General features: G+C 35.9%; 1 protein-coding gene across 2 annotated transcripts in view; it reads right to left on the bottom strand.

The window, feature by feature from the left end:
• Positions 1 to 24,334, bottom strand: part of LOC722289 (pregnancy zone protein-like) — a 50,464-nt gene extending 26,130 nt beyond the window's left edge. The window contains exons 1-14 of one of the 2 annotated variants that reach the window (XM_001118453.5): positions 24,167 to 24,334; positions 22,619 to 22,802; positions 21,190 to 21,343; positions 20,991 to 21,043; positions 20,423 to 20,443; positions 19,814 to 19,982; positions 18,023 to 18,107; positions 16,162 to 16,285; positions 13,811 to 13,925; positions 11,951 to 12,060; positions 10,029 to 10,187; positions 9,159 to 9,386; positions 7,860 to 7,923; positions 2,592 to 2,734 (exon numbers count right to left, since the gene is read on the bottom strand). In XM_001118453.5, coding sequence (XP_001118453.5) covers positions 2,592 to 2,734; positions 7,860 to 7,923; positions 9,159 to 9,386; positions 10,029 to 10,187; positions 11,951 to 12,060; positions 13,811 to 13,925; positions 16,162 to 16,285; positions 18,023 to 18,107; positions 19,814 to 19,982; positions 20,423 to 20,443; positions 20,991 to 21,043; positions 21,190 to 21,343; positions 22,619 to 22,802; positions 24,167 to 24,246 — 1,689 coding nt within the window. In that variant the 5' untranslated portion in view covers positions 24,247 to 24,334. Of the gene's footprint in view, positions 1 to 2,591; positions 2,735 to 7,859; positions 7,924 to 9,158; positions 9,387 to 10,028; positions 10,188 to 11,950; positions 12,061 to 13,810; positions 13,926 to 16,161; positions 16,286 to 18,022; positions 18,108 to 19,813; positions 19,983 to 20,422; positions 20,444 to 20,990; positions 21,044 to 21,189; positions 21,344 to 22,618; positions 22,803 to 24,166 lie in introns of those variants that run through there. The other variant, XM_028829250.2, reaches the window with a different exon arrangement.
• Between the last annotated feature and the right edge of the window lie 2,009 nt (positions 24,335 to 26,343).

The raw sequence follows: 26,343 nt of genomic DNA, 5'->3' as shown, positions 1-26,343 counted from the left end.
GAAAGACGCATACCTTGCTATCACTGACCTATCTCTGTGCAGTGTTTTTGTGATGACTGTGTGTCATTTGCATGGTGATGTGAAAATCACATTTCACCCCTGAGACCAGTCAACAAAAGTCTCCTCCAGTTGGCAGTCTCAGTCATCTGAAATTCTAAAGCAGTGTGGGACTGCGCATCATGATTGGGGATTTATTGGTCCATTTAATAAAATAAATATCTAATATACAGCCTAAGAGTTAATTGGTTCAGGCAATTTAAACAATGGTGAATAAAGAACAACAAGAAATTGTGCAGAATTTTCCCAAAGATTTGATTCTACTCTGGCCAAAAAAATTAATTGGCAAGTAAATCTATTAGTTCCTTCTGTTGATATAGACATTTCTTGAGTAGAATCTGAGTTATACAGTAGTAGCATCAGGTAACTTCCTTGACTCTTGGACTGAAAACTGATTTGTATTGGAATGAAATATCAATATGTTTAGCTAAATAACATCTGACTTAGGTTGCTAAATTTCACTATGACAATCCAGCTTTGTGGTCTACTGAATTAATACAGCAGTTTGGAATCACTTATCAGAAGACATATATAAGAAAAATCAGTGACTATTTATCTTCAAGATGCAGTAGTATTCATCTTTCTAATTCAATATACTATGAAAACATTGCTTATGGAGAATCTCTTTGAAATATATTTGTTATTTTTAGAAAATTTAAGTTCATTAAAATGTGTTAGTGACTGTCCATGTCAAAAGAACAAGTAATTTAGGATTATAATAAACTAAAAACACTATTAACAAGAAGTGGACATGTTAGAAAATAGAAAATGTTTTACTGATATGAAATGTAACTTTAAGGCATATTTCAAAGCAATCTGTACCTCATATATTATATTATTACCAATGTTATTCTTAAGGAATAATTATATCCAGTTGAGTATAACAAATGATTCCAACTATTACATAATATTTAATGTGTACACTAAATCTGTTGTTTTTAAGTGAAGAAATAAGTATATGAAGTTTGAATAGAAAACTATTTTTCTCTGTTTCAGCGAAGATTGAAAAAATTTTTAAATGTATCATTTTGCAAGGATGCATGTCTGACTTGGGATCTTTCCTCACATCCTCAGTGCACTATTTATTTGTTCACCATCCCACCAAGATGTCTCATTTTTAGGGTGCTTAATTTGTAATTTTAATAGATCTACTGTTTTTCTAATTTTTGTGGTAGTCAACTTTCTTCTGAATCTTCTTATGAATCTTTGTTCATGTTATTTTTTACAGCGGATCTTCAGTTACAATCAATGATGATTTAAAAGGTATTTAACATGAAGTGATTGAGTGTAATGTCCATGGGCTTTTGCTTCTATGGTGAAGTCGTATACTGTTGCACAGGGACTGTCATAGGTTTTGCAAAATCAGAAGTGTTTTTCAGACTGGAGTCCAGGGAGAAAGTCTTTTTCTGCCAATTCTGTTTTATAATACTTCTCTCATTTCCAGAGTGTGAAGAGGATACTGACCCACCCAAAAGAGACCCCACAGAGAGAACGAATAAGATGCGCTGAAAGCCGGAGCATAACTTGGCCATTCCGAGATTTAACAACCAACTAACTACCCATCATTAACAGTAAAGGTACTGAAGCATGAAGGAGTCTCTCCCAGTGGGTATGAAACACACAGAAATGCAAACAGAACAGACACTATGCTTCTTGGACACATCATCCAGGTTTAATAGCACTCTTTAGTAAGGTGGAATTAAAGGTTTACATCCGAATCCACTGTGTATTTTTCTTATTTCACTGTATATTTAAAACAAGATAACCTAAATATAGGTCTCAGGGCAGAAATGTTCACTTGCTATAAACACATTTTGTTGTAATCTCCACAAAGCCCATGTTAAAAAAAAAAAAAAAATCCTTCCAGGTTTATTTGAAAACAGGCATTTGAAGTAGGCAGCTCTTATCTGATCGCTAACGTTAGGATTATGCTGCCAGAGTAGTGAAAATCAGATAAACAGCACCAAATTCTGTTGGAATAAAGCATACTCGTATCTCAGTGAGCTTCACATGGCAGCTCTGCATTCCTTAAATAAAAAATATGCCATTTGAACCTATGTTAAATTTTTGTGCTACCATTGTTTTTAAAGTGTCCAGGCTGTTTCTCATCTGTTCTATATTATCAAGCTGAGTTTAAACTCATGACAACTTACTGGTGTCTGTAGCGGTACATGGAAGTGTGCCAGTGTCTGATGGGGTACAATTGGCACAGCCTTATGAGGCATCATTTTTAATCGAAAATATTAGCAACAAAAGATTTTAAAATTCAAACTATTAAAGGTTTATAGATGACTTGATTCTAAAATTCATATGAATTTTATAACAAAACAAGAGACTTTTAAAAAACTGTGTTTATGATTGCCTATTTTGGATGTCAGCACTAGACCTCTCAGTGTGACATCACTCTCCGCCTTTAGAAGTAGTTGGGAGAAATGTTTTAGGAGCACCGTATGGCTATCTTCCTTATTACCTTCTTTTCCACACATCACCATGGGAGAAGAATAAAAGGACTAGTCTTAAACAAAACAACCCACCTTGTTGGCAAAACAATTTTCAATCTCAAGCTTGTCGGCGTCTGCAACAATTTCTCCATTAGGTAAAACGGTGTAAACAAGCAGGTGAGCACGAGGAGCGGAGTCTGATTCCACTCGAAAGGAGAAGGAAAACACCCCTTTCGCTGGAGAATTGAAAAAGAAGAACAAGTCCAGTATCATACATTAGCAACAGAATTATCTTTTTTTTTTTTTTTGAGACGGAGTCTCGCTCTGTCGCCCAGGCTGGAGTGCAGTGGCCGGATCTCAGCTCACTGCAAGCTCCGCCTCCCGGGTTCACGCCATTCTCCTGCCTCAGCCTCCCGAGTAGGTGGGACTACAGACGCTGCCACCTCGCCCGGCTAGTGTTTTGTATTTTTTTTTAGTAGAGACGGGGTTTCACCGTGTTAGCCAGGATGGTCTCGATCTCCTGACCTCGTGATCCGCCCATCTCGGCCTCCCAAAGTGCTGGGATTACAGGCTTGAGCCACCGTGCCCGGCCAGCAACAGAATTATCAATTTTATTTTTTAAAAAGGCATTTCCAACTATGGACTTTATTTACATTTGGAGCACACTGAAGTAAGAAAAGACCTGCATTTATGCCACTGTGCAGGTAGTAGTGTTCAATAAATATATGCTGAGCTAATGACGTTTTCCCTTAAAATGACATTTCCTTAATCCTTAACATGAGCTAATGACAGTTTTCCTATATCAGGTTTAATTGTTCATTTCCTCTGCTTAAGAAGCAAAAAGACATTTAATACATGTCTCTATTTCTAAATTGAAATATATTATTCAGAAAGCAGTCAAGAGAGAAGAAAGAGAACTTCTAGACACTTTTGGTTATAATTCTTGTGTGTGTAAGGGCAACATAAAGAAGGCAACACAGTCTTTTCCTTCAGGTCATTTATAATACAGCAGGGATACAGACACAAATCACATAAAAAGCCTTGTGAGCCTTTGATTTTTATAATAGAATTCTATGTGTTCATCTTAGTGGTTGTCCTCTGTGTGAACTACATAGTGCTTATGTAACCTTCCACTTGATTTTTTTCATAAATGTTCTAAGTTTGATCTTTGTAGCATAAAATTATTCTTTAAAAATTGTACCCTTCCCGTATCTATAAAAGATTTGAGGGCAGCTTTCATGAAAATACAGAGGAACAGCACAGTCAAAATTTGAAACAGTAAGATGAAAGCCGAATGAACGTGGAATTCTGGAGCAGGGTTAAACATTTCAGGAGTTAATTTTATTAGGAAGCTGCAACAAAGTGGTTATTATACTAGAGTACTTAAATTTTTCATTGAGTTTCCGAAATGTCAAAGTCAAAACAACCATTTACATAGCTGTCATTAAATAAAATGAAGTATATTTTTTCTTAGAGAGACACTTCTTCTCCCCACCCCACCACCTTAGGACTCAATCCATACAGGATTTAAACTCCACTGCAGAAACAAACTTTGAAGATACTGCTTTGTTAGGCAGTAACTTTTTCTTATGTTATTAGAGACAACCTTACCTGCTCTAAAAAAATCAATACGATGTCCAATAACATAAAGTCAAGGATTAAATGGAAATTTAGAGTCAATGTTTCATATTTGAATGAATGTATTCAAATGTTGTGTTTTATTTCAAGCAGAAAGAAAACAATCAGTAAGAGATTATATAGACCTAAGAGATGTTACAGACCTAAGAAGAACCTATGGTGAGTGGGGTCTTAGCGTGTGGGTATTACATCCTTATCATGACCTTAGAAGCCTCTTTCTGACTCAAAAAGACTGAGAGAAATTCTATGAAAAAAGGGTTTTCATCTAGAAGTAGAGTTACAGGAAATTTATTAAGAGGCTAATCTGGAGCTCAAAAAATTACAAACAAACATTAATATTTTTAAATCATACTTAAATTCATAATTAATTAAAAAGGTATTTTAGGCTGGGTGTGGTGGCTCAGGCCTGTAATCCCAGCACTTTGGGAGGCTGAGGCGGGTGGATCACAAGGTCAGGAGATCAAGACCATCCGGGCTAACACGGTGAAACCCCGTCTCTACTAAAAATGCAAAAATTAGCCGGGCGTGGTGGCGGGCACCTGTAGTCCCCACTACTCAGGAGGCTGAGGCAGGAGAATGGCGTGAACCTGGGAGGCAGAGCTTGCAGTGAGCCGAGATGGCGCCACTGCACTCCAGCCTGGGCCACAGAGCGAGATTCCATTTCGAAAAAAAAAAAAAAATTATTTCAATTAAACTTTACGTGACTATTTAAAGGAAAAGTTGTAAATAGTTGAGTTAGGTGACTAATTAAAAATCAATTTTTATTTGAAAATTTATTTGAGCTCTGTTAATAAAAGTTGCTTCAGTCAGTGATAGCTCCTAAATATTCAATTTTGTTTCAAAATTTGAAACAAACAAACAAAAAGAAGTCTATTATTTCTTTATGAGATTTAACTTGGGGACAACAGGTAACAGGTAAATAGGCCAGCTGTACTTATCTTTTGTAAAAAATATATATTTTTACTTATCTTTTTAAGAAATGTTAAGCATTCTTCCTAGGATAACAGGAATTAAGAGATATTTGTGATTCAAGGAAATAAAGAAGAAAAGTATGATCTAAGATAGAGAAATACTATTAACCCAGTTGACCTCAATGACATTCAGAGAACACTCCACTTAACAGCAGCAGAATACGCATTCTAACATTTACCAAGATAGACCATATTTTCTGAGCTATAAAATATCTCCATAAATTTAAAAGAATTAAAGTCATACAATCATAATGTCATTAAATTAGAAATCAGTAACAGAAAGATCTCTAAAATATCTCCCATTTAGAAACTAAATAACACACTTCTGAATAACTCATCATTCAAAGAAGAAATCAAAAAGGAAAGTAGAAAATACTTTGAACTGATTCAAAATGAAAGTATCACGTGTAAATATTATGGGATGCAACTAAAGCATTATTAACAGGAAAATGTGTAACACTAAACCCTTGTATTGGAAAAGAAGAAAGGTCTCAATCAATGACTCCGGCATCCTCATGAAGATAGTACAAAAAGAAGACTAAATTAAAATCAATCTTTTACTGATAAAGATCAGTGGATACCAATGACATAAAAATAAAAAAAAAAAAACCAGAGAGAAAATCAATTAAACAAAAAACTAGCTGTTTGAAATGATCAGTACAGTTGAGAAGCCTCTAGCCAAACTGATCAAAAGAAGACATAAATTATAAGTATCTTGAATGAAAGAGGTTCTATCACTATAGAAATTCAGATATTTTAAAACTATAAAAGAATATTATGGACTATTTTATGTAAATAAATTAGACAGTTTAGAAAAATAGACAAAATTTTAAATGACATACACAACCAAAAATTTACTAAAGTAGTTGCAAACTTAAATTGCACTTCATTAAAGAAAATAAATTTGTATTTAAAATCTTCTCATGAAGAAAATTCTATGTCCAGATGGCTTCACTGGTAAATTCAACAAAATATTTAAGAAAAAGAAATACCAAATATTAATGAATTCAGATATTTAGGGAGAAATCTTTAAAGAAAAGTGTTAAAGGGTCAGTCTGGTTTCTTCTTCCTGCTTATAACAAAACCGGAGAGGAGAAAAATAAATTGAATGAGGAATTAGTCATCAAAAATGAACTAGGACTTGATAATTTGGAAATTTCTCAGCTTATCTAGATCGCAAAAATCGGTAAAATTAAGACATTCACTGTCAGGAAATTGTGCTCTAGAAAAAAAGCTATGATGTGATTGGACAAACTTTTGCTAAAGATTTTATTTGCAGATAAAATGTCAGAGTAATTTAATCACAAAAAAGGGCTCTTCGAAGTGCATGACTCTTAGATACCCTTACCCATCTCAACAAAAGCCAAAAGTGAAGATAGAATTATCCAGCAAATGTCAACGAAGAGGCTTTTTGTTTAACGGAATGAATCTCTGTGACACACAGGAGACCTACATGGTTCTTGAAAAGTTTGTACTAATAGAAACATGGTCAGCTTCAACTGAAAAGGACAGAGAGAGTACAGAATAAAAGAATGTCAGACCTCTCAAATTATGCAAGCAGGAAACAAGGTCTGATAAAACAATTCAGCTGCAAACGCATCCTTCATGAAAAAGGGCAAATGATTCCATGAATGGATTCTTGAGCCCAGAGGATAGAGAAATGAACTAAAGAGGATTATTCCCAGGTGTTAAAACTACGCTGTTTTCCCAGCCAGATTTCAGCACTTCTTAGGACTAATGACTCTTTTTGCCCTAGGATGGATTATGTCCAGGACCTCATTAACACCTAATTTAGATGATTGAGATGTTGAGATTTGGAACTTTTGAGCTGATGAGACTGTGAGCTCTTAATCTTGTGTTAATGCTGTAATGGATTGAGGCTTCTACCGGTGATGGATAGAGTGAATGCACTTTGCATGAGGGATGAATGTGAATCTCTGGGGCCAATGGGAAGATTGTGGTAAATAGAATAACGGCCCCTGAAGCTATTCAATTTCCAATACTTCTGCATGTGTTACTTTATATGGCAAAAGGGCCTTTGCAGAAGTGATTAAATTAAGGATCTTGAGGTGTGAAGTTTATTCTGGATTATCCAAGTAGGCCCAATGTAATCACAAGGATCTTTCTAGGAGGAAGACAGGAAGGTGAGAGAGATTTGAAGATGGTATGTGGCTGAATTTGAAGATAGAGAAAGGAACCACAAGCCAAAGAATGCAAGAGGTCTCTAAAAGCTGGAAAAGGCAAGGAAACAGTCCGCCCTCAAGCTCCAGTCCTGACACCTTGAGTTTAGCCTAGTGAGACTTCTGACCTCCAGAACTAGAAGACAGAAGTGGTATTTTAAGGCACTAAAACAAAGAATTAGAAGTGTTGTTTTAAGCCCATAAATTTGTGGTAATCTATTTCAGTAGTCATAGGCAATGCATATACAAGCACACAAAGTAAAATTTTTCTGTGGTTATTTTCCATATTTTTCAATTATTTTCTGCCTTCTAAAGACATTTAAGACATAAAATGAATATATATTAGTTTAGAAATAAAATTTAAAATGTAGAAATGCTATATAAAAGAAGAAAAAATTTTAATTGGGCTAAAGCGAACCCAGTATGTCATCCTATTACATCAGCTTCTTCATCTTTGGATGAAGAGGTTGATGACTGTTTCTTCTAATGTGAAAATAGCTCCAAATTGCTAAATTGTTCAGAATTTGACAAGATGAGGGAGGAAAGAAAAAGGAAATCTTGAAAATACTTACTGTTTCCCTGTTCAATGGATAATACGTGGCTTCCTGATTGGGAGATTTTTCCTCTTGCTTTAATCTGAAGACAGAGGGAAATATATTCATTATTATTTAAAAGAATACATTTTAACCTAACTTTAAAACATTCATGACATATGGGTGAATCATAACCTTATTACCCCAACCTAGAAGTCATTTTGATCACTAAACTTCCTTTTCAATATCTTCATATATGTGTCTTTACATACTTTAAATAAAAATATATAATTTTATGATGTTTTACTATTTTATCTAATATTTATCACTCCTAATATATTATATGTAAATATGTAAACAAAATTTATGTATTTTTTCAACAAACATTCCAAACATCTACCTTATGCAAAGCAATATATAGTGAAGGCAGATATTAACTATGCATAACTATTCTCTATTGTTGCCCCTATTTTTTAAAAAAACTAAATGTATGCGCATTCTCTATATGCCAGGAACTGAACTAAGTAATTTACTGTTAATTTAATTGTTTAATTTACACTATAATTCTATGAAGTAGGTATTAATATTATTTCCAGGACTAAAGTGAGATGACTGACATTTGCCTTTCCAGATGAAATTAGGTAAATTATCCAAGGTCATATATCTAGGAAGCAATAAATCTAGGAAATTCAAATGTATTGTTAATTTTTCTGATTTTTTTATGGAATTAAGAAAATGTTATTGATAGTTAATGCTCTTATACAGAATTCCCTATATTTAACTTTTTCTTCTTAAAATGACTTATTTGATTAACTATTAGCCTTGGATATTTTAAATTTGGGGGTATTCATGGGAATATTGGCCTCAAAAGTATCACTCCAATTTATAATCTGCCTGTTAATGTACCTTTTCCTTGCAATCACACCAGTCATGAACTTTGTAAAATAATTACAATTGAATATTTTTCCAGAAGATTGTTTATAAGTTTTATTTCCTTTTGAAGTAGTTCATGGCTCTTAGCCTTTGCTTATTTATCTACTGAGTTCTAAGAAAAAATTTTCTCTTTGACTAAAAACATTTTATCCTAGGCTGTTTCCTCTCTTGCTCAACAAATTGCCATTGGAACTCTGCAAGGAAAAATTCTAAAAGTTTCAGTGGTGACCAGAGCGTAAATGAGAAATTAAAGCATTAATATTTGTTAGGAAGTCACTTCTCTTTGAGCATAAAAACAACAAAAAATATATTATTGTTATCTTGTAAATGGCATTACTTAGACAGGAACCCAGCAATTTTGGAGTCTATACAATTAGAAAGAGCTACAGTGGCTCTTATTCTTACCAAATAGTAGAAGGTTAATTCTTTTTCATCCTTGACAATCTGTTTATTCAGGATATAGTGTACTTGAATCTCCTGGGTTTGTCCACAGGTCAAAGTACCAATAGTAGGTTTGAGGTGAATATAACTCTTGCTTGGGGAAAAAAAATGCTTTGCGGTATGAGATGCTTGCTTATGAAATTCAGCAAGCCACCAGTTATCAAAAGAACTGTTACTCTCTTTGTATTTGACCTAATGGAAGAATAAATAAGCTGTTTTATATATATCTATTATATATATGATTGCAAAAATACATAAAACTATGTATATTATATGTATTTATTTTTATGTATATACATAAAGCAATATAATAAAGCCATATAAGAAGGCTGCTTTCTTAAATATAGCATAATCTATAAACTGCTTCCCCTTGAGATCTTTTAAGCTTATGCTGTACTGATTTAGTAGATGGTATTCATTCATAAACAAGGTCAATTACTTTTTCTTAACACGCTATGGCTGCAAATTGCATAAGAACATTTGAATATTCAACACAGAACAAAAATAGTAGTATGCCAAAGAAACCAAACAAGATCTTACTTGTATTAGAATCATAAAAATATTCAATTTTTCAAAGGAATATCAAGATGATCTATTCAATGTCTCTTGAACCTAAATCATATTGTCAACAGAGTTTACCTACAAGTAAAAGATTTCTGGCAGACTTTTCCGTTTTTATAATTTAGGTCTCCATGTTGTTTAATTTACATTTTACTCTTTATCACTTTTTTTTTTTTTTAACTCCGAGAGTTCACGTGCTTCTCAAATATCTTTAAATTATCCTGGCCACAATAATCTCTATCTTTTTGGTCCCAGATGCCCCTTTCCACTTACTGAAACTGTGAGAAAAGGTGATACATAGTTGGTGGTGTCCATGGAAATGTTCACCAAGCCACGCTCATCAGTAGTTGCACTGAAATAGTATCTAGTATTCACATGAACATCTACAGTTTTGTTGGTGATCGGCTGATGGTTTTCATTGACTAGAAGAACCTAGAGATGTAAAAGTCATAGTTGGTTAAAGTGTCATGTGGCAATAACATCTTCCACTCTGTCATGTTTATCTCCAGGTCCCTCCCTGTCATTTACTGAAGATCTTAGAATCTGAAAATGAGACTTGTTTTCTGAACTCTAAACTATGATTTTTCTTTTTAATACTTCTTTTTAAAAATTAGTTTGAAAGCTAAATGGCAGTTTATTTTCCATGATTATTCTAAATTCACAAATCATAATTACATACATTTCCTGGGTACAATGTGATGTCTCTATATATGTATACAACGTGGAATGATTAAATATACTAATGAGACATTTGTAATTTATTTATTATTTTGAAATGTACAATATGTTATTACTGACTATAATCATCCTGTTATGCAACAGATCTCAAAATCTTGAATAGTTCTATTTGGATATCTCATGGGCACTCAAATTGAGAATATCAAAAAGTGGGATCATTACACTACCTTACCAAACTTTCTCCACCCCCAGTGTTCTCTCTTTCAGTATATGGTTCTTCCATCTATGAGATAACTGATGCAGGAATACTGAGGAGTGGGGTTTTTTTTAATGAGTCATTTTCTCGCTTTCAGTGCTTATCTCAAACTTATTGTCAAGTGCTATCTCCTCTCCCCATCTCCCATCAAATATATATTGATTCTATCTGCTTCTCTCCAAATCTGCTGCTACCATTCTAGTTAAAACCACAATATTTTTCCCATCTGGTTTCCAGTAGCTTCCTATTTAATCTTCTGCATTTCCTTGCTGCTTCATTCTTGTCTAAACCATTCTATACAGCCTGAGCTAACCTGATCATGTTACTCTCTTTCTTAAAACTTCTTTCTTCACTTCTCAATCCAAAATTCTTACCATATCTCAAAAGACCTTAATAGCTGTTCTTGCTTGCCTGCAATTATTCAGTCAATTTGGTCATGTCTTTAACCTAAGCTGTCATCACACTGGCTGCTTTTTAGTGCTTTGCTCTCGAAAAACTGTTTCATACCTAGAGCCTTAGACAGTCTCCCTTTTATCTTACATTTCTGACCATGTCATACTCACCCTTCAAGTCATCAGTTTTTCTCATGATCTTCTCTCTACCTGAAATGGCCATATGAAACTATATCTATATATTTATTAACTTCTTGATAATTTAATATGAAATACTAGGATAAATGAAGAAAATCTAAAATTCAAGTATAAAATATCAGATATAAAATTCAAAATATAGCTTGAAATGTTTGCCCATGAACTGTTAGTTCAAAAACTAGTTACTACAAAAGATAATTTAAAATACCTAGAAATCTTGCATCTCTTATATGAAAGAAAATGGATAGTTTACTAAATTATTGGCTCTACAATTTACCAATATTGATATCTATATGAAACTTTGAAATGGAAAACAACTTTAAAAACTACCAGTAATAAAAAATTCAATCATCTAGGTGAAAGAGTGTGTTTGAATTCTTCCCATAAAAATTATGTTACAAAATCATTGTTTATAAAGAGACAATCAAAGAGTATGCAGCTGAACTACATAAATGTATTACAGAGGTGTGTTAGGAAGTTAATAAAACATGCTTTATTTTTCTGGATTTTGTGATTATATTTGCTTTTTAAATTATAATCTGCTGTACTTTTTTCCTATTTGAAATATTACTTTTTACAATAAATTTTGATTTTGTGATTTAAAACTTCATTCTCTTAAAAACCTCATGCCCCAAATTGTGATTATGTTAAAAAAATTTTTTTTTTTTTACCTGTCCATACCAGGGGAGTCCACTTCTGTAACGTGAATCTACTTTAGTAAATCTCAGTATGCTTAAGGTATTTGTGATTTCACATGATCCATGCCCAGTTAATTCCAATCCTGAAAAAAAATGAAGTTGAACCATTCTATGTATTAAAAACTCACCTCCTACTTCCTCCCCAGCCTCACTTCATCATAACAAAATGCCATCCACATTCTGTTTTCTTTATTCTTGCCAGAGTTTCCCACACTTACAAGCTATTTGATCAGCAACTTGACGCTTCACCTTCACATGAAACATTATTGGTATCCACCATCCCTCATTCCTCTGGTTTTCTACCTATGTTCTATATTTTCTCATCTCCTCTATGATCTTGCTCCATCTTTGTTTTTTCCTCTCTCACATCCCTGCTCTCCCTCCACAACTTTCTGTACATGGTTAGATTCTTCATAATCACACTGGCCAAAATATGCTTGAATTTCTAATACAAACTTTATTTCCAGAAAGACATGTCGTTTCCCTGCATGAGCTATCCAAAGGATAGTGAACACCTGGTGCTTTTCCATTCAATGATGTGTACTCTGTATCTTGTTCTTATCAAAAACACAGTGCTATCAAAGTCTTAAAAGATTCCTTACTTGCCCTCCATATAGAATTCTCATCTCTGACTGCATTGTACATGAACTCTCGGTAGTACTCCACACTAAGTACCACTGAAACTCTCCCTGCTTGTAAAAAATTCTCCTCTGTGACGAGTTGATGGGTGCTGACAAGTTGATGAGTGCAGCACACCAACATGGCACAAGTATACATATGTAACAAACCTGCACGTTATGCACATGTACCCTAGAACTTAAAGTATAATGATAATTAAAAAAATAAAATAAAATAAAAATTCTCCTCTTTGTTTTTCCTCAGCTCTCTGACTTATTTAATTATGCTGATTTATTTGTTACTCTCTGCTAAATGCAGTTGTTTCTGTCCTTGGACACCTCTTTGTTCTGTCTCTATCCTAAATTTAGCAGTGCTAAAAGAGCTCCTTTCAGAGCATTTGCACTCACTCTTAAGAGGACATAGACACAATGAGAATGGATTTAGATTTACATCTCTGGTCCTAATTTAACTCTGGCTCTCTTTTAAAATTATCAGCTAAATACATTCACTTCCGTTTTGATATTCCAAGTTATGGTTAATTATCTTTAACACATCTCATCAAAACAGTTCTTTTTCATTGACTCATTATCTTGGTTAATGGCATTTCCATCTCCCACACCCCAAATTTGGAATCTTTGGGGTCATCTTTGATTAATCTTCTGACTTACCACATTTTTTCATCTACCCTATGCTCTTCAGTTCTGCTAGACTTATCTTTTAAGAACATCAATTTATTTAGATTATTCTTCTCAAATATATTGAAAGATATTCCAGCTTTTCAGAATAAATCTAAGCTCTTCAGTGTATGATTTACTTTTCTCAGCCTCCATTTTCAGATTCTTCTGAGATCAAACACAGTTTTTGATGCTCATCACGTTTTCCCTTTTCATCATTAATCTTTCAAAGTATTACCTACCCTATATAAATCAGTTGAAATGCTATTTTAGCCATAAGGTTTTCTTTGGGATCTAGAAGGTATGCTAGAATTAATTACCTCTCTTCATACTCACTTGGCCCTCGTTTTTGTATTTCTTGTACAAATTTTATTATGGCTATGTGCACAGACACACCTAATTTCTGTTTTTAGATGCCTAATTCCTTGAGGGCAGGGACCATGTTATTTTCATAATCTCCAGAAACTATAAAGTGTTTTACATGGAATGGAAGTTTGATAAATATGTATCACATTAATAAATACTTAAAAATAATACAAACCAGTTCCCTTCTCTTTGACCTTGGCTTCCACGTGTATTGTCATGTCATACCCTTTTCGTCTCAGCTGAAATATTTTAGTTTTTACGAGTTGTGTGAAACATCCTTCAGTGTCTGTCTGAAGAGAAAGAAAGAGAATTCTCAGGTCTTCCAATATGCTACTTAAAAAGTCTGCTGTCAATTTATGAGAACTTTTTTATTGGCCATAAAAATATATGTAACAAATGTTCTGACCATCCTTTTGGTGCTTGTCTTTTCCCAAGCCCAAGAATGACATAAAGTTTCTTCATTCATCATTGATTTATTCATTATCAACCTTTGGTTTCTCCCCTCTTTTCTGAAAACGGATTCCATTTCTGCCATATGAAACTTTCTAGCGTTTTCCAAACGTGCCATGATATTTTGTAATTCTATCTCTTTGCATATGTTGTTCCTCAAATGATAATTTTCTTTCTCCCATTCTTACCTTAGCCAAAAACTTAACTCAGACATAACCTATTCTGAGAAGGCTTTCATAACCACCATTACCTAAATATTGACTAAGGATTGCTATGTGTTTTGTTGTTGTTGTTGTTGGTTTTTTGTTTTTTTTTTTTGAGACGGAGTCTCACTCTGTTACCCAGGCTAGAGTGCAGTGGCCATGATCACGGCTCACTGCAGCCTCAACCTCCTGGACTCAAGAGATCCTCCTACCTCAGCCTCCCAAGTAGTTGGGACGACAGGTATGTGCCACCACACTGGTGGTTTTTAAATTTTTTTATAGAGGCGGGGGTCTCACTATATTGCACAGGTTGGTCTCAAACTCCCGGGCTCAAGCGATTTTCTCACATCAGCCTCTTAAAGTGCTGGGATTACAGGGGTAAGCCACTGCACCCAGCCAGGATTGTTATGTTCTTAACTGTATATTCTCAATATCTAGGATATTAATAGGAATATATACATTTTTTAAATAGATGAATCCTCGCCATAACCAAGTTCTCAAACTAAATGTTGGGGTACATGTTTTAATAAAGATTTGTTTTCATTTTAAATTTATTTATATGAAAATCTTCATTGCATAATAAAATTGAATCGTATTTATTTTTATATAGATGTCATGACTCACTTGAAAATAGAAGTTAATACTAGTCTCCCTGATACATTACAGATTTGGGCAGCTAGATTCTTCTTATGGTATCTTGCTTATCAGTGTCTGCCTTGGTGTTCATTATTATATTTGTTATTCTGGCCTCTCATTCATTTGCTCTCTGCAGCTTTGATAACTTTCTTTTCCATAACCTTGAGGTAAGAGGTGGGACTCAACTTTGGAAGCAGGTCTCGGACACTGGACCAAAGAGGGAACTTACTAAAACAGAGATGCAGGGGAGGCTGCTTTCCATAAGACACGCCTACCAGTGTGCCACGTCAGTTTACCGTTGCCATGGCAACACCCAGAGTTAATGCCCTTTTCCATGGCAATGGCCTGACAGCTCAGAAGTTACCACCTTTTTCCTGGAAATCTCTGCGCAATCTGCCTCTTAATTTCCATGTAACTAAAAATGGGTGTACATATGACTAGAGTACTCCTTGGAGCTGCTACTGTGGGCACACTGCTTATAGTACCTCTGCTGCTGCCCTACACTGCTGCTTCAGTCAACGTTGTTGTCTCTAACACCTCTGGCTTGCCCGTGAATTCCTTCCCGGGTGAAGAAAAGAACTTTCTTGGGCTAAACCCCCATGTGGGGGCTTACCTGCCCTGCATCACCCCTACAGCATCCGCTCATACTGCCACATCCTGGACTGTTTGCATACTCTGCCTCTGGAATCAGTAATTTTTGCCTTTTATTTTTTAATATATCACATTCTACTTTCAGCTGTTTCCCTTAATTACTCTTATTCCACTTCTTCCTTGACATGTTTTGGGCTTCTAATCCATTGTCCTTCGAAGTCTTCCTTTCTTCAGCCTTGTACTTGTTTAACATTCTTCCAGCACAGTTGACTTTCCATGCCATGCCATTTGATTCTCCCACTAGCCAAATTCTGAACACCTGCCACACACATTTTTCTGTTTTCTGTTTGATAAAAGCCAACTTTGGATCCTTCCATGTCCTTTTATGCCCTTATATCTGGCATTTTGATTGCTGTTGGAAGGAAATTACCAAACTAACCAAATAAATACCACTAGACACCCATGAACTCAACCCTCAAGTGAGCCCTTAACACTGCCAGACCTTCTTACAATTTTTCCCCCACTCCACCATTTTGCTTGATGGGTATTTCAAACATTATTCTCTGTTGTATTGTATTCATTATTGTAATCCATGAGAAGAGAAAACCTTGGTTTTAGTGTCCTGAGGAGAGTGATTTCCACGTACCTGTTGACTGAATTCTTCGCAGATACTTCGTGAATGTGTGTTGTGGCAGCCGAAACAGAATAATGAATGTTTTCTGCATACACTAAGTGTCACCATACCAGGGACAGGCTCTCCATATGTGTACCTGTAACAATAAGGTGGCCATGCAAAAAGCTACTTGATATAAATAATACTGATGTTTCTTCAACTGATTTGATCCATTCATACATCCACCTTAAGCAATTGTATTACCTTCCATATTATTTGCATTTTATAAACACTTATTCTGAGAGACTGCATCTTAATTGTCCATAACTCTAAGAAAAAGTACTGGAAGAATCTTTTTGAAACAACTCCAAATGGAAAATTACCGATTTAGTTTTTCTCAGAGCTTTCTTCCCTCTTAGCTGCAGTTTTAGTGTAAGATGGTCCTATTTCCCTCTTTCTCAGCTGTCAGATTATCTAGGTCATGATTCCAGCTTTGACAACACCTCCTACATTGTTTTAGGGCAACATATTAAGACTATGTAGAGAGTGTATTTCTGCGTTATCCTTGATTTATAAGCACTTTAAGAAAATAAATGAGAAGTTAGATGGAAAATAGTAGCTATAAAACAAAAATGTTATACATAATGACTCAGTTTGATTCTGCCTAATATGATAGAAGGATATGACACAAAGCCATAACTAATTTGTGGTCTCTCAAAAAAGTGTTTTGTGGACCACCAACATTGAAATGATCTGGGATACATGTTAACATGCAGATTTCTGAGACTTTCCTCAGATGTATGATTGGAATCTTTGGACATGGGGCCAGAGAATCTGCGTTTTAAGTAAGCACACTCCTCACCCCTTAGATTCTGATGAACACTGATGTTTGAAACCTATTGCTTTAACCCAAATGATGGGGGAGATAAGGTGTAGGGTCAGTTCCCCAAGCTTCTTCTTTTTATAGTTCTTTTTCCCCCTGAATTCCTTTAAGTGCTGATAAAGTCATAAATCATCTACTAAATTTCAATTACTTTTGGAATCTTCAAATCTGGATCAAAAGGCTTTCCCTCTGATGAAAAATTTAAAGCACTGAGTCTAGTGAGAAGGATGAAAACATGTTGCTCATGCTGCTCGCAAAAGCAAGAGGGGACATACACTCATCTCGTGTGTGTGGAGGATGCCGTAGTGCACTAAAAGGCACTAAAAGGCAATCGAAGGAAGAAATAACTACAATATGGATTTTTAATTCTGTCATGTGCATCCAAGACTTGAGCCTAGCTTCCTCCCAACTATTTCCCGTGTCTTTCCATAGTTTAATTAGAAGCAGTGAAGAAAAGGGAGGTAATTGGACACAGAAGGCATGAGCATGAGATCCTTAGTTGGATGGCCTAGATTCAGTTGAGCACTGAGTCTAGGATACATAAATGCTTCATAAAGCTAGATTGCTATTTAAATTGCAGAACCAATATAGAATAGTGGTGAAGAGTTTGGGGTCTGGTTCCAGACCATTGGATTTAAATTCCAGTCTACCATTTACTATCTGCAGTAATGTGAGCAAATTTCTTATTCTCTAAATGTTATAGTTTCCCCATTGTAAATTGAGGATAATAATCCTCCCCATCTCACAGGATTACTTACAGAATAAAAATGTTAGTAAGCACAAGGCACTTAGAACATTGTCTGGCACGTTTCAAATGTCCAGTAAATGATTTTACAATTAGCAGATGTGTCATCTGCTGCCGTCCCTACTCCCTACTATGAGGCAAGCTACAAAGAGAGTTATTCCTCTCCTAATTAAAATACTTCCAAGTTTAGTAACTGTTATTTACAATACCTCCCCTCAGATACAGTATGCAAATAGAAATGAGACAGAAAAAAAAATGCAACTCACAAGGCACAGGTGGTTACCACAAATTCTTCGTCTAGAAAACCAATAACCTTGGGCATTTTTACTTGGACCTCAAATTTAGGCAAAACTGTTTTAATAAAAAAGAAAAAAAAATGGTGAGAGTGGGCCAGAGATCTTGCAAGTATTAGCAGTAGATGCTATGACAGAACCTTTAACACGTGATCACATGAAACGACTTCAGCTACAATAGGGACAGGACTGAGAAGGAGAAGTCATTCATTACCATGAGCAGTTTGTGCTACGTTCACTTGGTTAACCTGATAGTACATTTCGTAGCCTCTCTTTCTCTGAATTTGTGCAAGATTTCCCAGATAGAGGGAAGGCAGCATGATTAGTCCCTGAAGATCATCACAGTTAATGTGGTAAAGCGGGACCAATAGGTTGCAATGTGTTCTTATTCTTTCCCTCCCTATGCCGAGCTCTTCTTCCCGAATGCTAGCCCTGCTGACTAACAGAGGTCTCAGGCCTACCATCTGACACTTGGCTACAAGCCTACTAAAGTGGTAGCTACGTGGAGTGCAGAGGTAATCTTCCATAGATTCTTCTGTCAGCTCCTCTGCATGGTTGGTGCACTTGGGCAACTGAGGGTTCCTGGCTTCCCAGACCTTTGCAAGCTCACATTTATACACCCCTAATCATGCTTCAGAACTGGCTAGTAATTTTCTGTCATCTGTCAACTCCTCCTGATGGCCTCTTACTTTTCTAGCTTCTCTCACAGTTTTGTAAGGTGTTATTCCTATAATACAATCCTATTCTGTGATTTTGATGGCAGTTCTGATGAATTTTGGGAACCACGTTTTGTGATAGGACTTCTCAGTCATGGCATAAAATATTTAATTTACATTACAAAATTCACGTAACTGATAACTAATAAGATGGCTTCAATGTCTGACTTAGTAATCAACTATGGTTGAGTACTGACTAAATCAAGTGTGTTAAAGTTTAGTTGATTACTATACTTAGTTGAACTATAGTTTAGTTGATTACTAAATTATATGGTTTAGGAATTGTAGTTGATTAGAGTAGTGTAGGTGTAGGTTATAGACAACCATACAATAACCCCAGGAAATACTTTCAGTTATAAAATATAAAAAACAGATATATAGTGTATGTAGCTGACACAAAGTATTGGTTAACAAGTTATGTTTGAGTATCAGTTCAAATCTTTCTTACCCCTTAATGACTCTGTGATTTTTTTTTTTTTTTTTTTTTTTTTTGAGACGGGGTCTCGCTCTGTCGCCCAGGCTGGAGTGCAGTGGCCGGATCTCAGCTCACTGCAAGCTCTGCCTCCCGGGTTCCCGCCATTCTCCTGCCTCAGGCTCCCGAGTAGCTGGGACTACAGGCGCCCGCCACCTTGCCCGGCTAGTATTTTGTATTTTTTTAGTAGAGACGAGGTTTCACCGTGTTAGCCAGGCTGGTCTCGATCGGCTGATCTCGTGATCCGCCCGTCTCGGCCTCCCAAAGTGCTTGGATTACAAGCTTGAGCCACCGCGCCAGGCCATGAGTCTGTGATTTTTTTAAGTTACTGACTTTTCCAGTACTGATACGCTCATTTGCAAAATGGGAATAATAATAGTATCTGCCCCAGAGGGGCATTGTGAGAATTAAATGAGGTAGTGCATAAAAAGCACTTAGCAAATATATGGGTAAATTTAAAAGCTTGCTAATTTTCAACTATTGTATGCTAGACCTTTGATTCTTACCTATAGGTGAAAACTATCTAATCTTAAATACTCTGATGTTATCAATGCCTTACACATGGAGCATTCTTACCATATTCATTCACCTCAAATGAGCGCTCTATTTTCTTCCCTGACTCTTTCTGCAGCGCGATCTTGTAGGAACCCAGAATGGGCTCCACTGATAGCGGGAAAGAGAGTTGGTTGAGTCCTCCTTGCAATTTGAGACCTTGCCTTTGGAAAATTCGGTTCTTCATGGGGTCCTATAGGTGAAAATATTATGAGTTCATAGAAACAATTGAAATATATAACTTTGAGTAGAAGGGCAGCTTAGCAGGTAAGAACGACATAGGCAGCTGTATCACAGATGGTTGGTAAATTGGCCCAAAGGTATTAACAAAGTTTTATAGGAATTCCAGCCTGAGATAAGGGCAAAAAGTTTGCTAGCTATGAGATATTACAGATAACATTTCATACTGGTGACTCTTTTTGGTATTATGTATGTTTATTTTGGTCAGAAATATTGGACGAGTCATCTCAAGAAATGTTCCTGCATTTACATCTTATCCACTTAGAATTTAAGGTGGACAGAAAAACAGTATTTGTTTAGCTTTGGTGAAATGATGAGGGAAGGGACAGATGCAATGTAATGTAACTTGTAGAGAGTCCTCATTCCAGTTGTAATGTACAATATACCACTTACCTCAATATAAACCACTGGAAACTGGAAAGAAAAAAAGATAGTATGAGCACGTGGTAGAATATAGAAGGAGAAAACCAAGACACCAGCACTGACAGAGTATATGGGCCAGAGGAGGTGAGTCTGTATATTCCAAATGAGGAAATACCCCATTTGGTTCACAGCACTTTATATGTTTAGCTTGGGACATACATCTTTCAAGAAGTCATGACTTCCCTATTGTTAAAAAACATACAATTGAGGAAACCTATTTAGATAAAAAGGTCCGAATAATAAGCTTATTATTATTTCACAGATGATATTTGTTTAAGAGGGAAATCAAATTCACACATTTATTTAATGAAAGTCACTAGAATCTTTAAAAGGACAACTTCAACTGCATACTGAATTCGTTTTAAGAATGCGGTTTATCGAGTGCCTTGATTCTGACCTCCCTTATTCTTCTAGCAGAGATATCCTTATGAGATCTTCCTGTGGTGGGTTTAAAATACCTCTTTAATTGGTCTTAAATTTCCTAAAAGAATAGGCCTCATATTTTCCCTCAACCGTCACCCGTCGTTACGAGACTCACCATTTCATCCAAAGGGTGGAAATTGATATCCATAGAGACAACACGGAATTTCACTGAAACAGAGGTATTTTTCTGTGAAATCTCCCAGTGGAGCCTGGGGTAGTAACAGCATGCCTGAATTCCCAGGATTGCAGAATAAAGTAATAAAGAAGCTCCTCCCCTCTCCCAAAGTTCCCCTTGCTCATTTGATTCCTCATACCTGTTTGTCCTGGTTTGTATATGGATTTGTCTGTCTGGACAAAGACTAGGTTCTCTGCTGTAGTTACATGTATTGATTTGCTCTTTGTGAAATGCAGAGTCGCCCCCTTTACCTCCACAGCAATGACCACCCAGGAAGATGGTAATTCTGGAATCTGTAAAACAGAAGTGAGCTGAAGAATCTGCCCAGACTTTTTTCTGAATTTCTCAGCCATTAGGAGTTTCTGTCTTCCTGGTTGGTCCCTGAGAATTAGTAAGGGACAAAGTCAAGGATTATGCTCCTTGTTTTAAAAGTAGATTATTATGATGTTGTAACATGACAGTAACATGATTGAAGGAGAAAATATTACAATAAGGTAAGCTAATTCTTTCAAGTCAGTTATGACTGAAATGGGATGCTTAACATTTTCACAGCAAAATGGTGATATTAATAATTATTAATTTTATTTTTCAAAGGTCAACAACATTATATATTATACGGCCAGGCACAATGGCTCATGCCTATAGTCCTGGCACTTCGGGAGGCCAAGGTGGGCAGATTGCTTGAGCGCAGGAGTTCAAGACCCGCTATAGTATCAGCTACTCAGGAGGCTGAGGTGGGAGGATCAACTGAACCTGGGAGGCCAAGGTTGCAGTGAGCCTTGATGGCACCACTGCACTCCAGCCTGGGTGCCAGAAAGAGACCCTGTCTCAAAAAAAATTTTATGTTATTATTTGTGGTAGTCATGTATGATTAAACAATTAATACCTTAAGTAGTAAAAGATTAAAAGGATAATACATCCACTATCAACCATTGGTGAGATCTTATATAAGTTATTTGACTTTATAAATCTCAGTGTTTCTATCTGTAATGGCATGAATATTATTTACCTCAGAAATTTAAGATCAGATTAAATCCTTTCTATAACTACTGTTAAATTTTATGCATGACACTTGTTTGTAAATATCATGTGAGCATATTCAGTAGAACTTCCATTCTTAAAATCTAAATTGAGGCCGGGCACTGTGGCTCATGACTGTAATCCCAGCATTTTGGGAGGCCAAGGTGGGTGGATCACAAGGTCAGGAGATCGAGACCATCCTGGCTAACATGGTGAAATCCCATCTCTACTAAAAATACAAAAATTAGCTGGCCATGGTGGCGGGTGCCTGTAGTCCCAGCTACTTGGGAGGCTGAGGCAGGAAAATGGCATGAACCCGGGAGGTGGAGTGCAGTGAGCCGAGACCATGCCACTGCACTCTAGCCTGGATGACAGAGCGAGACTCTGTCTCAAAAAAAAAAAGAAAATGTAAATTGAGATTCACTCTGTATTTCTCATTTTTCTTTCATTATGCATTTTTATTTTCAAAGGATCAGAACCAAAGGTATCAGCTAATACAATATGCTCTTTCTCTTTCCAGCTCCCTTATTTCAAGGAGCAGTACTGACCGTGAAGGAACTGCAGTAGAAATAGTTCCTCTTCGTCACCAGGTCTGTGAAGAGGGGACTGTTCTGCATTTCGTACCTCAGAGTTACTTTCAGTGCCACCGTCTCATTCAGGTGATTAAGGATGACACAGGCCTTTTCAGGAACTCCAGTGTAGAGGTGCGATGGGACCAGCACTAGGTACTGCCTGTGGAGGGGAGAAGTCCAGATTAACTATGGAAGGGTCAAAAAGACATCATTATTATGGGCATATTCTAAGTAATTTTTGCTTTTGTCACCAATCATAGAACAGAGACAGATTTCAGCAGGAGTGTATTCTCCAAAGGCTAACCCAAAAGATCTGAGGAACTGAGAAAACCTCAAATTAAACCCCAGATATGCTTCTCTTCTGTTGTGGAAATACTCACCCACATAATATTAGAAAACCTGTCAATAGCCATGGGTAAGCAATCCATGAGTTGTTATGTATTTTGGATAAAAATTTCAAAATTTCAAAATGTGAATCAACCAACAAATCATCATTGAAAGCATTAAGGACCTCTCTGCATGTGATCTTGGGTTTTGCATGAATGTTACTACAAATCTCTTTGTTCCAGGAAACTAGGAAAGATATAACATTTAATACCTGGGGAGAAACTGAATTGCTTTGCACTACGACCATGGGAGCAAAAATATCTTTTCTTTCTTTAGCTCTTTGGTGATGGAGACAAGGCAAACTGAGCTAGGCTAATCACCAGACATACTGCCATAGACACCCGGAAGAAAATACCACTCTCCTCTCACCAATTGCCTCTCACAGTCACCCAGGCACACTACATCTGGGGATGCTGTACGTGTGCACACTCTTCTCTCTCTTCCTGAGTGTCCCTGTCTACCTGGAAACTTCTGTTTGCTTCATAAGACTTATCTCAAAAGTGACTTTCTCTGTGCAGAATTTGGTGAATCCCTCTCTCTTCCCTCAGGCCTCATGAAGAGGGAGCTTTCTTTGGAAGTATTCTGACAGAATCCTGCAATGCCTGCTTCTGTTTTTCTTCTATAGTTCATTCTCTGTGCACCATCTCTCTACTTTTCCATACTGTGAGATGTTGAGGGCAGCGTCTGAATTTTGTTAATCTGTAGATTCCCAAGACCTAATGCCAGCTCCTAAAGGTGTGCCAAAGGATTGAGTGAACTGACACACAAATCCTGGCTTGTCTGTTGAGCATACGTTCATCCTGGCAATCCCTGACTTGAGGAAAACACAGGTACTGAGTCATTTCACAATGGTCACGACGTGCAATCCATTTTATGAATCAATAAAAAACGTATCCCTTTTTGGGTAGGAATTCTCTATTCTTTTTTGGTAAATGTTTCATAGATGTCGCTGCCTTATGTCTGTGAGCTTCCGGAAATTGGAGGATGTCTCTTTTCATGTGAGTAGTAATGACTTGCTGATCCTTCCTGGTCCCTTTGACAGCAGAAAATTGTGTAGGGAATTAGGAAACACAGATCAAAGAGATAATACAATGGGAAAAAAGGAGGACAATATAAGTTTCTGGAAATAGTGCTTACGGTTCTGCAGCAGCTGAAGCATCACTGGGAAGGAGGAGGAAAAGCAGGATCAAGACTGGCTGGGGCAGTTGATTTCTCATTACGGTGCAGAAAGGAGGAGGGCAGAATGGGAGTCTGAGCCCTCGATTCTTTTAACCCTGTTCTTGCTCCGGCTCACTGGTTTTTATTTCATCTGATGGGCAGTGAAAGTAAACTGCCAATCATTTATTTTTGTAACATATTAACTACTTCCAGCATAAAAAAATCAATTCCAGATAATTTTCATGACTATTGGTATTATTTTATCCACTTTCCCAAATTTTCTAAATTCCTGAAAAATAGTAGTTTGAGGCTACCACTAGCTCAGGTCATTAATCAGTTTTAAAACTATTTTCATGAAAATACAAAATAAATTACATGTTTTGATGAAATAAACTAATATTCTTGCATTTTTTAAAAGAGGTATTAATGTAAATCCATATCCCAAATATGTTTTGGTAATCTAGGGAGCATGACATATATTCTTCACCCAAGATTCATCCTAACTGGCTCTTCACTGAAACACGGAAAAGAAATCTGTCACAGAATTTTAAATAAAATAAGTTTGGGAGCAACCTCTCCATTGCTTGAAAGATTCACTTTTGATTTGTACAGGCATCCTTATGTTTATTATTTTAAAAAGAGCTGTTCATTGGGTATAACAACGTATGTAATATATAATTACTATTTCTTAGTTCATTCAACATCTAGAATATAAACCCAATTAACTTACGTTGTTCTCTAAGAAAATGATCTCTCTTTGATGAACATTCTTATTTAATTTTATCCTGAGGGATAGAAAATATTTTATCAACAGTGATGCATCATCCTGTTTGCTTTCCAAGGGGGATTCAGATGTTAGAATTTATTTTTATGGAACACTGAAAAGAAGAAAGGTCCCATTGTTAAATTAATAAAACTAGGGCCTTATAAAATTGAAGTTTGCACATTTTGAATAAAGAACTGATTTCAACTATAAAATAAGATGTGAAGAGAAATAGGCACTTCTGAGAACGGGGAATATTTTATTGTGTTCCCTTCTAAATTGGGGCTAGGCAGATCTTGACGCACCCTTTTCTATACGACCTGGAAGAGTGATGGAGAAGTAAAGATGATGTATGTGACAACCCGTGGTGAACTGCAAAACTGTAGATATGTAAGCTATTAAAATTGCAATGATGATAAACTATAGCTAAAAAAATACCAAGTCAAATAGAATAAACTGTAGTATAATACATTGTGTTAGCCCTTGGTAGTTGACAAATACTTGCTTGGGTGATTGTAAAACTCTTCTGCTTTATTTTGGCTCCATTTGTATGCTCTCTTACTTCCACTCATCTTCCCAGCTCTTCCCAACTCCCACCCTCACCCCTAAATTACCATAAATGTGCTTATTGTCTATCAGCTTAATATGGGATAAATTAACCTACAGTAAGCAGTAAATGACTTTTAAGAGGTCTCTATATTACTTTTTCCAGGCATGACTATCCTTTTTAGATATGCACCAAACCTGTATTTGACCAAATGCTGAATGACTAAACATAAAATCCTTTTTCGTAAGCATGAAGCAAAAATTGTCATCACAGTTCGAACTTCTGGAATAGAAGAATAAATCTCAAGAATTATCAGAATTTTATCATTTTAATTTTTAATTAAAAATTTTAGTGGATGCATTTGAAATATTTGACATTATAGGGTAAACACAATACTTTCTCAGCACTGTCAGCTAAGGCTTCTATACTTTTGGGATCTTCAAACATTTTCCTTGTATTCCTTAAAAGAATTTTATTAAACATGTAATACCTCACATATACCTGACATCTAAAATTTTCACCATTATCAAGATGGTAAGTGTAGTATAATACTGATATTTTAAAAATAAAATGTAATACCACTTTTTAAATGTATCCGATGAAATGTAGACACTGCAGTGATTTTTTTGCCCACCACCATTCCTGTAAAACACACTTGAACACTTTTTTCCCCAGCAGGAAACTTTATATCGCTCTTGTTTCTTTTTAGTCTTGTATTTTCATTCTACTTCCTCAGGTAATTTTATCCTGGAGTTACATACTTCAATACATTTTATTGATCGCCCTATTATATGTTTCTGCAACTAAAGATCATCAAAGATTATTATAAAAAATATTCTTGAGCCT

This window comes from Macaca mulatta, chromosome 11 (genome assembly GCF_049350105.2).
Source record: "Macaca mulatta isolate MMU2019108-1 chromosome 11, T2T-MMU8v2.0, whole genome shotgun sequence".
NCBI lineage: Eukaryota > Metazoa > Chordata > Mammalia > Primates > Cercopithecidae > Macaca > Macaca mulatta.
This window is presented reverse-complemented; position numbering and strand designations above follow the sequence as displayed.